At 25.9% G+C, this 16,623-nt stretch overlaps 1 protein-coding gene across 1 annotated transcript; it reads left to right on the forward strand.

The window, feature by feature from the left end:
- Positions 1-2,876: 2,876 nt before the first annotated feature.
- On the forward strand, positions 2,877-4,231 carry LOC101489846 (zinc finger CCCH domain-containing protein 20-like). The gene is made up of 2 exons (XM_004501426.4): positions 2,877-3,215; positions 3,334-4,231. Exons 1-2 carry the CDS (start codon positions 2,939-2,941, stop codon positions 3,840-3,842), a joined length of 786 nt encoding a protein of 261 aa, XP_004501483.1. The 5' UTR covers positions 2,877-2,938; the 3' UTR covers positions 3,843-4,231.
- Positions 4,232-16,623: the final 12,392 nt, after the last annotated feature.

Raw genomic sequence — 16,623 nt, forward strand, 5'->3', positions numbered from 1 at the left:
TCAACTCCTCTTAGAGACGACAATACAACTCGCACCCACATATATTTACCCTATTTTGATTGATACAATTGCAGGTTTTCCTTAAAATTAAAATGGAATTAGTTTTGAAGTGTTGATATTCACATTGCACTCATCCTCCTAATAAAATTATTAAAAATTATAATCTCATCTATATAGAAAATATAATTTTAATACAATTTTTTTATTATACAATTATTATCATTTTGTTAAAATAGATGGTAAGTTCCATCATAATTAATTCAGGATTGAAATTGAAGATAAACATTCAACTTAATAATATCGACATTTGTCTGTTGAACTATAATTTAAGAATAATTATTTGTTATATTAATATAATAAATATAACATTTAAAGTTATTATTTGATATAAATAAATAGTTGTGGGTCCAGGGCGTGAAAATATGAGCGAAGATGTAGAATTAAATTTTGCATCCATTAAAAATGGAAGATAAAATAAAAAAATTTCAATTAATCAGGTGTTCAAATAAAAGAGATAAAAATATATTCTTGTTTTACTGTCACGTCTAAGTCCTACAAAATGAGTATGACTCGCTTCTAAAAATCAGATTAAAATATACCACTCAATGCTTTGGTTGGATCCACAAATTTAACACGAACTCATTCATAATTAACTAATTCTCGCGCCTATTTTGATTTGTTAACTCGCTTTTGATTTTGTATAAAACTTAAGTTTTAGTGAATATTTTTAAAATTACAAATCTTAGTATTACTTCACTCCACCCAACTATCATGTCTACCTTACAACCCCAATTCTTGTCGATAATTATTTTGGATTAGCTGTGTTCGCCAACCTAAAACTATGCAACGAGTACTACATTATGGGGTTCTTAATTAACACTAGAAAAACGACTTTATAGCATCAACTTGTCGCAGATTAAAAAAAAAACACATAATATGTGTTCAATCCATTACATTTAACCAAATGATTAAATTAAATTTTTTAATAAACGTCCACTAGAATAAAACATTCGGAAAAAATTCGACTTTGAATTTTGATTAATCCAATAAATTGTTTGAAAATTATCATTTTGTCAGTTGTTAACATTTTCAATCTATACTAACATAACCTTAACAACTAATTAAGATTTGTTTATAATGTCGATGATGTCATTTTAATTAATTAATAATAATGTTCTCTTTTATTTTTTTGTTTAAAAATACGCTCATAAAATTAAATAATTTTTACTTTATTAAATAATTAATATTAATTATTAATTATTAATTTAATTAAAAATTAATTAAATTTTTATTGTTACTCTCCGTCGTACCATCAGACCATCTTATCATTAAAAAAAAAATTAAAATCATTACTCCTAAAACATAATTAATCGTGTCCGAGATCTAGTTATCTTAGTGATAATGAATAACTAATTGAATATTACGAAAGACTTATCTCTAACACAGATTGCTTGTATTAATATTTAATAATAACGCACAAGGGTTTATCTGAAACCAGATTAGACAGACATATGACGTGGATATCGAAGCTGACAAGGCTGCCCTTATCTTATCCTCAATATTTTGTTCCTCGAAGAATACTATAATCTATCCACTTGTAGTTGGCACTGGCCCGTTTCTTTAACACATTCGATGAACAAAATAAATTGATATCTATAATGTTCACTGATGTAAAAATCTTAAACGTTGGAAAATGACATGATGTGGTCAAGGATGCACCATTGCTACCGGTCGGGACCCTTTGTAAAGTTTGGTTTGTTTGAAATTGAAGCAAGGAGTAACAGAGATGGCTATAGGGGGAGGAGGGGATGATTATGAAAGATTAATGTTAAACGACAAATAAGCATTAATTCCTAATGAAAGTACTCATTTTGTCTTCTGTCCACTTCCCATCTCAAATATATTATTCCTTCTTCTCATAATAAATAATAAGTCTTGAATTTTTTTTATATATTACAAATTTAATAATTAGAAAGAAAGAAAGGAGAATATTTATATTATTAAATTATTGTCATTAATTATTAGTAAATTTTTCATTATCATAGATACAAAATAGAATTAATGATTTGAAATAATGTATATAATAATAATAATAATAATAATAATAATAATAATAATAATAATAATAATAATAATAATTAATACATAATTGCAAAAACAAATAATTAAATTCACTTTGAAAATTTATAATGATATTCATTTTAAAGTAATTATTTTTATTAAAGTAATAATTGTTGTGAAATAGATGAAATATAACTTATATTTTTGTCTTAAAATTTTCTTCAATTTATATAAATTTTATTTTCAAATGATTTCTATATAACATATTTTTATAAAAAATACTATTAAAAATGTACTTATATTTTTTTATGAGATCTAAAAAGTTAATTATATCTTAATTATACTAGAAAGATACATAATTTTTAAAAATCAAATAAAAACAAAACGGAAGGTGGTATCTCAATTCCATCTCAACAAGTAGACAAGTTGGATTTTAGGAGAAGCTTAATAGATTTCCATTTTGAGACAGCCTTTTTTAGCCAAAAACTTCCTAGATATGATATGGCCAAACACGTGTAAGAAGGACGAATCTATTATAAGGATATGGTTTGCCTGCATTCAAAAATTCCAACAGCCATACAATCAGAGTAATCTACACCATTGATATTAATCAGACAGTTCATATCATACATTAATCAAATTGATCTCTACCCTTCAAAGTTTACCATTAATCATGATTATAACTGCAGTTAAAGATGAACGCAGGTAATCCATTCCCCATTATAAGCACAAGATAAGTGGACTATTATTACTCAACCACGGTTAAACAAACCACATAATAATATTTTTTCTATATATTGCCGTTGTTATTAACCCACAAGAATCAATTAATAAACTCACTCACTTACCATTTCTTATTATTATTGATTCCAAAATCATGATCAAAATTCCACCAAACCTTCAAATTCCTCATTGGGACGCAACACAAAACCACGAGTGTTTCATTTCAAACGACTCAGAAATACACATTTCCAGCACCGAAGTTTTCTCCACGGATCAATTCCGAATGTTCGAATTCAAAGTTAGAAAATGCCAGCGTGGCAGGGCCCACGACTGGACAGAATGTCCCTACACCCATCCCGGCGAAAAAGCCCGCCGGAGAGACCCTCTAAAATATAATTACTCCGCCACTCCATGCTCGGAGTTTCGCAAAGGTAATATTACACAGTAAAGTTTATATAGCTAATAAGAAGAACAAATTAGTTTAACTAATTAATTAGTCTAATTAAAAATTGTTTAACTAACTAGTGTGTTTAATATTGTACCTAATAGATAACTGCATCAAAGGTGATTCTTGCCACTTGGCTCACGGCGTCTTCGAATGTTGGCTCCATCCTTCTCGTTACAGGACTCAGCTTTGCAACGACGGAATCTCTTGCCGGCGACGAGTTTGTTTCTTTGCTCACACTGTTGATCAACTCCGTAACGCTTCGCCTGAATCAGTTGTTTCATCTCCTACTTCGGTTCTTAACGCTTCGCTGATCCCCGATTCTCCACAGGGAAATTCCCGATACGGCGTCGTTCCGGTAAGCGCGAGGGAATTAGTTGGATTAATGCGCAATGTTCAATTTGAGGATTCGGGTCGGGTATCGCAGATGGGTTGTGTATTCGGGTCTCCGCGAGGTGGGTTTTTGAGTGTTCCATCAAGCCATGAAGGAGTTGCTATGGAGAGAGTGGAATCGGGAAGAGATCTTAGAGCGAAAATCTATGGGAAATTCAGTAGGGTGAGCTCCAATGATGCTATTCCTGATATTGGATGGGTTTCGGAATTGGTTATGTGAATTTGGAAGAGTTCATGATTTTGCTATATTGTTGAATGATGATTCAAATGGAATAAACCAATTTCAGCATTCATTGTCTGATATTGGTTTATCGACAAGTGATGTATGTGAAGTGTGGGCATATTCAAATTCCATGAGATGAGACTTTTGGTGTGTCTCTGTTTTCTAATTCATTTTCTGACTTTTTGTTTTCTTCTTGTATTAAGATTTGTTGAACATTGGTTAGCATTTTATTGTGTTCATTGTTTTTTTTATTATTTAAACTTGTTGTGATCTTGTCTTCATTTTCTGTTGTGTTTGGATGTCTATGAGTCAACAGAAGAAGCTTGAAGAATGATGTATCTTTTTTTTCCTTAAAGAATGATGGTAGACTTTTTTTATCTTAGAAACGAATCTAGTGAATTTTAATGATAATAGAAAAATAAAATATAATCAGTCCCATAATAATAACATATTGTACATTATGGGATAGGTAGATTTCTGATCAACCCTCTTGACCTTTCTGTTAATGAATTCTGCATTAGAGTTAAGATGGTTGTTGTAATTGATTCTCAAACTTGATACTTCCTCGAGAAACAACAATCATCTCATTTGTAAAACATAATATTAATTTTTTTTAAAAGGCTTAAGTTAGTTTTTGTTAATAGTCGGTAATATTATACTTCCTATCACTACATTGGTTAACAGCCTACTTCAACTACCAAATCATCCTATATCTCTAAATATTTTATTTTATTTGTTTTTTTTTAATTATATTATATTTTATTATATTTCAAATTTTAATTTACTAATTTAATTATTTTTCTTATATTATTATGTTGTTTTCAAACTCAACTTATATTTAAAATAAATTTTTAACTATAGAAACATGATAAAATAAGATTCAAAATTAACTTATCATACTATGTTGATTATTCATATTGTAAATTAAAACAAAATATGATAGTTTTCTAACTCTTTTATCTCGAGGAAAGATATTTAAACATATTTTTTAACATAAATAATGTATAGTGTATACTATACATACGTGGCTCCACACAATCTTTCTCTTTTTTTACTTTTCCCCTCTTTTTTATCTCTATTATTTCACTTTCTTGTTTTTTGTCTTCGTCTATGAAAACAAACTTCACACATCCATATTTATTTTCTTCCACAATTCCTCCTTCTTCATTTTATTTTGATTTTGATTTTGGGTAAACCTTGAATTAGAGAGAAACATCATGATTTCGAAGGAAGATGAAGAATAATAGGGAAAAAAAATCAAATTTTTAACGAATTAACTTGAGCAATCTTATCTCCTCCATTGCAATGTAACTTCTCATTTTCTTATTTTCCAATAATGTTGAGTTTTAAATTTTGTCTTTCATTTATTGATGGGGTTGTTTGCTTGTCTTGTTTACTTTAAGAAGGTGTTGTTTTTTAGAGACTAGTATTGGAAAAAATTGCAATTGTTTTTGGTGTATTTTGATTTGATTATTGTTTTATTACATTGTTTTGCTTATATATGAATTTTTGGTTTTCTAGGTTCATACACGGCTTTCTAGGTTTTTCTTCTTCTGGTTAATAGTCTAAATATTATTGGTTAATAAAGTACAATAGGTGGTTAATGAATTATTTCTATTTAAAAATTAGGATTGTGAACTGTTAATCAATCATGTTAATTATTTATGTATAAATATTAAGTTTCATCACTATTAATCAATGATGTTAACCATATTTGAATTGTTAAGTTTCATCATTGTTGATAAGTCTAATACATTTCATATTATGTGACTAATGGTGTGCTAATTATGAGTCTTTCTGGATTTTTGTTTTTGATTAATAGTATAAATATTATTGGTTAATAAAGTACAATAGATGTTTAATAAATTGTTTATGTTTAAATGTGGTAGGTCTAACAAATTTCATATTATGTGGTTAATGGTTTGACATAAAAGTATATTTTAACAAGGTGAAAGAAAAATATTAAAAGCAGCTATGGTGTGACAGAATTAAAGCCATAAATGAATAGGTTTGACAAATTGTGCAACTATTTTTATGAAGTTGCAACATACTTTGAAGATGTGAGTAAGGCACTCCGTGAAATATTACATCAATTTAATTATAACGTGTGCACCATGGATACTACAAATAATAATGTTACAAGAAGTTTTATTGAAGCTTCAAGTTCAAGCAATGATAATAAAATTCACAATCATTTGCAGGTCAAACATAAAAGTTCTCCTCCATCAAAAAGAAAAATATATGTAGTTGAAATAATTGTAAAGAGGTCAAAGAAGCGAACCAAACAAAGCGATGACAGAAAGATTACCATTGTAAGTTTTTTTTCATCTAAAAATTATGTACATATTATACTAAAATACTTCTTTTTTGTTTATTGGAATGTGTACATATTATATTAAAGTAACACCTTGGTTCGTGTTTGAATTGATGGTCGAGTGTGTGGTTGTATTTATATATGTAAAATTGTGCTAACATATTATAGGTTAAATAGCACATGTGGTCCCTTAACTAAATTTCAGTTAACGTTATAGTCATTTATCTTTTTTTTTCTCGAGTTGATCCTTTATTTTAATTTTAAGTGACAATTTGATCTTTTATGTTTTAAAATGTCAACAATAATATCCTTTTTTTTTTGCAAAAAATCATCAAAAATTTCAAACAAAGCTCATAAAATTAATTGTCATCTTCAATATAATGCAAACTTCATCAAATTCATAACTTAAATCTTTAAATAAACTCATATTTTCATCTCTAACAACATCAAATAAACAATGAAAATATGAGTTTATTTGAAATTTGAGTTACGATTTTGATGAAATTTGTATTATATTGAAGAATATAATTAATTTTATGGATTTTGTTTGAAAATTTTGATGAATTTTTGTAAAAAAGTAGGATAACATTGTTGACATTTTAAAATATAAAAGATCAAATTATTACTTAAAATTAAAATAAATGACCAAATCGAAAAAGATAAAAAAAGATAAAGGACTAAAACGTTAACTTAAATTAAGTTAAGGAACCACGGGTGCTATCTAGCCCATATTATATGTTGTTGTTCAGGTTGGAAGTAATATGTAATTCTTCAATCTTTACTCACAATTCAACACAATTTTATGATAAAATGTAAATGTTTTTTTTTATCATTTTTATCATTTTTTTATGACATTTTGTTGCAACAAACAATCATGTAAATGGATTGTATGATAGTCATTACACGCTTTATCACTTTTGTCATTTTTTTCGTATGGAAATTTAGTTAATGGATTCAAATTGAAAACTTGGTCATTCCTATCAAACAAGATATATACCTGGTTAATGACTTAAAAAAATATGATTAATTTCGTGCACGTAGATTCAAACTGAAAACTTTTTCACTCTTATCAAACAAAATATAAATTTGGATAATGACTTAAAAAAATACAATTAATTCCGTGCACAACTTGATTAATAGATTCAAACTAATTTTTAACCATAAAAATCAACAGCTAATATACACTAACATCAACATATTTGTTCGTAAAAATCAACAACTAATGAACATTAATTTCTAACCATACATATTTGGAAACTAAAAATAACATCTAATGCGAACCATATATATTTGTTCATAAAGACAAAAACAAAAAAGAGATAAAAAGTGTGGTTCAAACGCCACCGACTACATCATTATAGAGAACTTTCCACAAATTCAAATTATATCAATAACACCTGTATTTTCTTTTTCTTTTCATTCGGGTTCATAGACAGACTTGGATTGACTACATTTTAAACTCGCTTCCTCTAAACAACAAATCATTAATTCTGTCACACCTAGAGCTAAACATACATCACTCGGAGTAAAATAAATTATCCTATACCTAATCCTAAACCTCCCCACTACGTCAATCCCACCTACTAGCCAACTCCCACAACAAAGCACCATAAATTTTAAAATGTGTTGGCACATCTAAAACTCACTTGAATGAGGTTGTCTTAATTTGAGTTCGTTTTGCATTAGGCAGATGACGGTTAACGTCAAACAACATATTTGGTAATCATGTATGTATTGCACATATCTGAAAAGTATGAATATATGGTTAGTATTGATAAATAAATTACAACAATACAAATACAATTAGTTTATAAATTCTTTACATTTTTATCATTTGTCGGTGTCATGTCTTAAATCATTAGAACTGTAGAAAAAATATATATCACGTGAAAGTTACTTATAAAAGAAAATAAGTCACTAAACAAAGTAAAATGAAAACAATAAACACCAAAATATTAACATTGAAATAAAATAGCTCATTTATGATACTAAATTTGTCTAAATTGAAATAATAGAAGCAAATGTACTGAATCAAAACTCAGAAGCAAATGTACTGAATCAAAACTCAGAAATGTACCGACAATCACAAAAAGTATAAGCAACAATCACTAAAAAAAAAAAAAAAAAAAAAAAAAAAAAAAAAAAACCTAAACTAAAGAAGAAGAAAACTCTAAATTGAATAACTAAAAACCCTAAACAAAGAAGCAAAAAAAGAAACCTTAAATCAATAACTAAAAACCCTAAATTAAAGGAAACAACAATCACACAAATAAGCAAAAACAATGATAGGGAGAAATAACGAACGGCTGACGGCTTGGAGACAAGTGAACGTGCGAGGGATGACAACTGAGGGGTTTGAGAGGGACGAGGGGCTTGAAAAAGAAGATGAGACGAACTGAGAAAAAAAAATGAGAGGTACGAGGAAGAAGAGAATGAAGAAACAACTGAGGAAGAAGAGAAAGGGTTTTCTAAAAAATGACAAAATGAAGATAGCAAAATAACTAAAGTGTCCCTTAGTCAAAACCAATGAATAATATGTATGTATCTATCATATACAAGATACATTATTTGTGTCCAAAAATGTGTTTAAATATCATATATTTTATCTTGACCATCGAATGTGTTATTGTGTCTTTTTAAGTTTTGTTTGAAAGAGTTGTTTTTTTGTGAGGTGTTAGGTCTGATATGAGGTGAAAGTAAATTATCTCTCTCTATGCATGATTCGGATGTCAACATTTAATAAACACTTAATATATTTGACTCCAACTCAAGATCAACACCTAAACAACACTTCTTTATTTTAATATTAAAACAAATAGACTCCGCAAATAAATAATGCCTATTAAAGATTCTTCCAAATAAATACTCTTTTATTTTACTTCTCAATTAAAATATTTATTTAATATTAGTGTTTATTGGTTAAATACTTTCCATTAAAAGATCATCTTTTAAGTGTCTAAAATATCACTTCATTCAAATTATCATCTAACATTTGACAATCTAATAGAGATATCTATTTAGTTTGATAATAAATATGGAAAATAACTCATATTAAAAATCTCCTATGATTTGGAGTTTCATTAACCTATAGAGATGTAATTCTATTGCTCTATTGAGGGTGAGAGAGTTACTATTGATTTTTTTATGTAATTCATTTTATTTAGTTTCATAAGAAGAAGTTTTAAAATTGTATATCCAATGGTGCTTCCATGAAAATACAAAATATAATGAATTGGTTGCCCGTTCTTATTTTTTTAATGCACGTTAGTAATTTAGTTTTTTATTCAACTTGTATTTTTTTTTTCTAATTCAGATCGTGTGGGATCAGACAACTAAAGGTAAAGTGCCCAGACAACTAAAAAATCTCACTCATTTTTCATATGTTTTTTTTACAAAGGTAAAGTCACTTTATTTTATTAATAATAAATTGTTGAATACACGTTGGAATGTCAATAAAATATAAAAACAAATTTAAGACGAGATTACTATTACCAGGGTATAAACTACCAAATTGATTAATCTCCGAATAAACTTAATAAGAAAGTTTTGTAAATAAGTATTAACAAAGTATCTGCATTTATCATGGATTCCCCCAAGTTCAGAGACTTGGGAGGCTTTCGGAAAACTTTCAACAAGCGTCTTAAAATCCAATTCAAAATCCAAAATTTGTAGTTGAAGGTCATTCACCGACTCTCCCATTGCTACACCACAAATTGGGGAGAGTCATTCTGTTTTTGCTAGAATAAAATGACCAACATCGTCACGAAATACAAATTCTAATGCCAACTCGGTTGAGATGAGCCGAGAAAGATGCATCAATGTTACACCACTGCAAACTATCACGACTAAAATTATGGAATGTTTGTCATTCCATCTGCCAGCAGTTGCGCTGATGTGGATCCACAATCTAACACCGCATATTGTTGGGGCAGCAAAATAATAGCTCATTTAACATTGTTTAAGAATAATTGTCAGCATTTGATCATTTAACATTTATTAAGCAAATTTTGATAAATACAATCGAAAGAAGAATAATTTTACCAAATTATCATTTTAAACCATTAGTTGATTCCAATGATCATAATTGCAAAGTAAAATATAATAGATTGAGATTGATGCATATAGTATTAAATCGAAAATAAATTTAGTAAAAATGACAATTATTTTAGGATAAAATTTTCTTCAACGATTATTATAGAGTAACATTCAAACAAAAAAAATAGTACTTTCTCTGTCTAAAATAATTGAGCTGTTTGATCTTTTTATGCATATTAAAAAAATTATATAATGATATTTTTATCAAATTAATTTTGTTAATTATTGTTACAATATCGATATCATAGATCTATAGTAAAATACATTGCATTAAGAATTATGTAAATATTATTCATAAATGATATAGTAAAAAGTTATTAAAAATTAAAAGGGTCGGTTATTTTAAAATACTTTTTTACAAATTAGACTGTAAATAACCTTGCTGATAAATCAGAGAAGGTCCGTCAAAAAAAAAATATCAGAGAAGGTTGCAACGGTTTTAACGAAAAGAAATTTTTGTAATGACGGCCCACTTCTGCAGACCACCAATTCAATAGAGTTGGGCTATATTAATATAGAGTTGGTGAATGTTGATCCAACTATTTAATTTCTCAACTTTTAATTGAATTTTAGTTTTAAATAGTATAAAATATATTATCAAATTCTAGTTTTTAATAGTATATTTTGACATAGGGGAGCAAAATCAGGGTAGTATATTTTGAAGTGGAGAAGTAAAATCAATTACCTGTAAAGTTATTACTAACACTTACATAGATCGTAGAGTTGGACCATATTGATTTTTCTTTTACCAAAAAATATTAGTTTTTTATGCTCATTTATTCATAGCTTTTAATTCCACCTAAATCTCTCGGATTGATCAATTTATATATGTAGTTTTATCGGTTTGCAATTTAGATATGTATTTTGGGACTTTTGAAAAATAGGAGTGAAAAAAGAAACTATCTCATTTATTAGAATAGAATAAAGATAAAAATTACTTTATAGAATAACCGTGAATGTTTCAAAAGTATTTTCTTTTAGTAGTTTTATAGACTATAGTAATCAACGAAAAAGGATAATTAAATTAATTAATTAAAAATAGATTTAAAGATAATAAAAGATTAGATTTACTTTTGTAATTTTAATATATTTAAATATTATTATAACAATACTTACATTTTATTCTACAAAAAATAAAATATAGTGCAGCTGCAATCTATAATAATGATCTTTTTCTTTATCATATATTTTTTTATGCAAATATAATTTATTTTTTAGCATATCAAATTTTCTAAATGAGTAAAAAAAAAAATCAAAATTAACATAGCTCAAACTAAGTTCTATATAAGTTTATGTCTCTCATTCTGAGTTTTAATTTCTATTTTTAATGAATAATGTGTTTTGATATCAATTTTTGGATTTATGAATTTAAATTTATATTTTTAATGTGTTTCAATTTCTGAGTTTAATTTGTTTTCATAAACCCATAAGATATAGGAGAGGATAACATGTTGAAAAATTCTAGTTCATTTGAATTTGGATTTTTATTTTTAATAAAACACTGTTTAAAAATATAACTTTAAACTAAAAGCTTATTTGGAAGTTCTTGCTATGTTTGTAACAAACACTTAAATTTTTATAAGAGAATCTCTTAAAAAGAGTAATGATATTTTTCATTTGTCTTTATTTGGAGTAAATTACTTTTTTGTTCTCTTATCTTTTATTTATAGGTTTTATTTTCATCTTTTAATTAATTTTTTTATTTTATTTTGATCTTTTAACTATAGTTTTGTTAGCTACTTTGTTTAACTTGGATTCTGATTAGTCTCTCTTGGTCACCTATACACTCAAGAAGAATATTTTATCCTTTTATTGATTATGAAGCAAGTAAGCTGATATACTTTAAAATAACTAAGAGCATCTACAACGAGAGTGAAAATGAGTTCGTCCGCCAGCGTGTAATTACTTAACTTCTAGTTTTTTGTGGGTTCACCGTTGGAGTTGTGCCAAGGTGTCATCACGGTACTGTCAGGAAGGAACGGTGCTTCATAGCAGTTACCTTTTTATTTTTGTTAACTTCTTTTTAATTTATTAAATAATAATAATTTTGTAACCATTAGCTTTTTTTTTTAGTTAATATACCACTTAGCCTTTTTTTTCTCCTTTAATTACGATTGTTAACTCATTAATAGAAACAATTTGTTGCTCATACTTTTTCTTCACAATTTTTGTTACAGAAGTTTATTAAAGTTTTTATTAATGTACTTTTTTATTTATTTTTCCATTTAAATTAATATTTTAAGTTATAATAAAATTAAATATTAATGTATAAATTAAAGTAATGGAATATAATATGATTTTTTAAAAGTTAAACCGTAAAAAATGAATGAGTTGATTTAAGGTGATGTGGCATAGTAGAACTTGAATCGTGTTGAGTTCACCGTTGGAGTAGAAAATGAGTGAATTGCTTCAAGATGATGTGACACAATGGACCCATCTAAAGAACCCATATTGAGTTCACCGTTGTAGATGCTCTAACAAAGTCATACTTAAAGAATCAAAATGAAACAAAAATTAATTAAATGATCAAATCAAAACCTAAAAAAAGAGTAATTTAATCCTTTATTGACTATGAAGCCCATATACTTTAAAAATAAAAATTTATATGTATCAAATATGTATCCGATATTATACTTCACAGAGCGGATGCATATCCTATAAGTATTATACAAAGATATATTTATATCAAATACGTATTTGATATTGACATTTCATGAATAAGTATCCCATAATTATTATTTTTATTGACACAAGTGTTTGAGTTGACATGTAGACTGAACTTAAAGGTTTTTCATTAATATTGACGGAAAATAACATAGTAACTAACAAAACCATACTTAAGAGACTAAAATGGAAGGAAAATTAATTAAGGGAGCAAAAAGAAACCTAAAAAAAGAATAATTTAGCCCTTTTATAGATTATGAAGTCTATATATTTTAAAACGACTAACAAAGCCATACATAAGGAACTAAAACGTAATAAAAATTAATTAAGAGATGAAAATGAAATATGAGAAAAAATAGTAACTTAATTAACCCTTTGTTGACTCTAAAACCCATATACTTTAAAAATAGAGACATATTTATATCAAATGCGTATTTGATATCGATGTTTCACATATACTTGCGGATTATATCTTAGAAGTATCATAATTATTATATAGAGACATATTTGTATCAAATACATATCCGATATTGATACTTCACAAATACTTGCAGATACATATCTTAGAAGTATAATAAATATTATATAGTGACATATCTTAACTTATTGTTTAAAATACTTTGATACACTTAATGCGTATTAAAAAATTAAGATTTAATTAATAAGTATAATTTGTACATAGTTATTACTAAATTATCGTATCTTTTGTCTGCATATATTACTAATTTTATGACTTAAAAGCATCTATTTCAGACAAAAAAACCTAAAAAATTACTCATAATTTGTGAGTTTTGTATATAAATATCCCATTTTTTTTAAAATAAAATATCTCTAATTTCCCTACTTTGAAAATTATTTCTCCAAATGTTCTATTTTTTTTTTTTTCAGTAGGAGGTTGTTCTCTGGAGAAGCGACCACCTGAAGACCAAATTTTTTAAACTTAATAGGAGGTCGTTTTCTAGGGAACCGACCTCTAACTGACCATTTTTTTTTGTTATATTTTAAGATTTGTTTATTATTAGAGTTATTAATTTAATTATTTAAAAAATAAAAATACTAATAATAAATTAAAATAAAATAATTATTATACTTATAATTAAAATGATTAAATAAAAGTGATTAAATAAAAATGATTACATTATATTATAAATTTCAAAAAAAAAATTAAATAATAATAACAATTATATGAAAATAAATTTATATTGATAACATGAAAATAAAACGAAATACATTAAATTAACGATAAAAATACATCATATTTGAGAAAATAAAATACATCAAAATTATATCAATGATGTCCACCTAAATGACCATGAGTCCCACATGTAAGATGTCGTTGAACTCGTCTAGCTCTGTGAACAAGTTGCAGTTCTTCCGATAGAACGTAATACTGAGATGGTGGTGGATCATAAAATGGAACTTCAGTAGCGACGTGTATGTGAGGTGACGATGAAGACGGTTCTGCTGTGTTTTGTTGTTGTGAGGTTGATTGAGAGATCGATTGCACACGTGGATCATTAATATAAATTTGATGTATTTTGTTTTCTCAAATATAATGTATTTTTATCGTTAATTTAATGTATTTCGTTTCATTTTCATGTTATCAATATAAATTTATTTTCATTTAATTTTTATTATTATTACATTTTGATTATTATTTAGTTTTTTTTTAAATTTATAATATAATTTAATCATTTTAATTATAATAATTTTTAATTATAAGTATAATAATTATTTATTATTATAATAATGATAATTAAAATATAAAATTTGTTAATGTATTTTATTATATTTTAATTTATTATTAGTATTTTTATTTTTTAAATAATTAAATTAATAACTCTAATAATAAATAAATATTAAAATATAACAAAAAAAATAAAATTACTCAATTAGAGGTCGCTTCCCCAAAAAACGACCTCCTATTAAAAAAAAGGTAGGATATTTGAAATAATAATTTTTAAAATAGAATAATTAATTTTTTTTTAAAAGAAATATTTATATACAAAAGTCCTAATCTGGTTATAATTAAAAACGATTTTCATAGTTTGAGACATATTTTTGTAGTGTTGCTATTATGATATTTTCGTTGTTTGATTCGCATCGACATTGAGTCTGTTGGCACGAAACAGATAACAAAAAAATCCGAGTGACGAACTATAACGGATTTCATCGAATCTACTTTATCCGTCCCTTTTCACATTCTGTCATTTTAAGATCCCCTTGCTGTTTTTTAACCTTTTTTGGAGTTAAAAGAGACACTGAAAATGACATACAACAATCACAGCCCAACACGTTGATTTACAAATGCTCCCATTTTCTAATTAGGAAATCAAAAAGTGACCGTACATAACTATTTCCTGGATTTTTATATATTAATATTCTTTTTACTGCGTTAGTTAATAACAACTCAATCTTAATGTTTTATAACTAAAAGCAAATGATAGCGAGTGTGTTTTAGGAAATTTCTTATTATTATTATTATTAAGTATATTCATATATCACATTATCCATAAAATATTTTATTAATTTTCAAATTGAATTCTTGTATTGCATGTTTTTAAAAGCATTATTTTTAATTTATTACTATAACTTAATTTTTTGCTCGTCAAATCATTGTTTATTGACAGTGATTTAATATTTTGATATTACATTCACTATTTTCTTGACTTTAGTTCACATATCAATCCGTTTATCATGTTTTTTAATAGGGAGACATAGAGTGGATCTTTTCTTGTGTAATTTATGTATGATAGAATAAAATATATTTTTTATTATTTTAAAAATTTATAATGTATTTTTTTTAATGTTATAAGATTATATTTTATTCTCTCAAATATAAAATATATGTGTAAATTATTTATGAGATGATTAATTATCTAATGAACATATCGTCTTGTTAAAGAACACTTATCCAATAATAAAATTAGCAATTTTGTATTAAAAGTAACAAAATTTAAATTTTAAAAATTTTGAGTACTAGATACACTTGTTAATATTTATCTAAAAGTTATTCATTGGAGTACTCTTAATTTTACAAATAGTAAAATGATATATAATTTTAAATTATTCTTCATGGTAATTATAATTTATTTAAGAATTTGATTTTTTAGTATATATTTTTTTCAAGTATTAGTTAATGATTGAACTCAGAATCAAATTGTTAAGAGATTGAAATATCTACCAATTTATGCCACAATATATTGATAGAAATATAGAACTTTCAAATGAAAAAAATGATAAAATATTAGAGACAATTAAGTGCCTCTTTTATTTTGATATGTTAAGAAAAGGAGTGCATTTTTTCCCTTAAAAAACATTTTTGATAGAATCTATTTTTTGTGAAGTAATTACTATATTTAATTTCACAAATTTTTATTAAAATTTTAAAACTAATAATGTATATCAAATGTTATAGTTTTTAATGTGAATACTTCAATAGGAAGATTGAATTTTTCCCCTAAAATGGGAGCAAAATTATTTTGACTAATGTTTTTTCAAAATTATTTTAACAAGAAAATTTTGAATATTTCTTACTACTGATTTTTTTTTACTCAAAATAATTAATCAAAACTAGAAGGTTCTTTTGAATACTTTGAAAAACAGATAATACTTCCAATTAGGTATTAAAATTGGAAAAGAAGAAGTAAATACTTATTTATGCAATAATACTAAATAAAATTCATTTTATTAGAGTTAAAAAAA

This window comes from Cicer arietinum, chromosome 5 (genome assembly GCF_000331145.2).
Source record: "Cicer arietinum cultivar CDC Frontier isolate Library 1 chromosome 5, Cicar.CDCFrontier_v2.0, whole genome shotgun sequence".
Lineage (NCBI taxonomy): Eukaryota > Viridiplantae > Streptophyta > Magnoliopsida > Fabales > Fabaceae > Cicer > Cicer arietinum.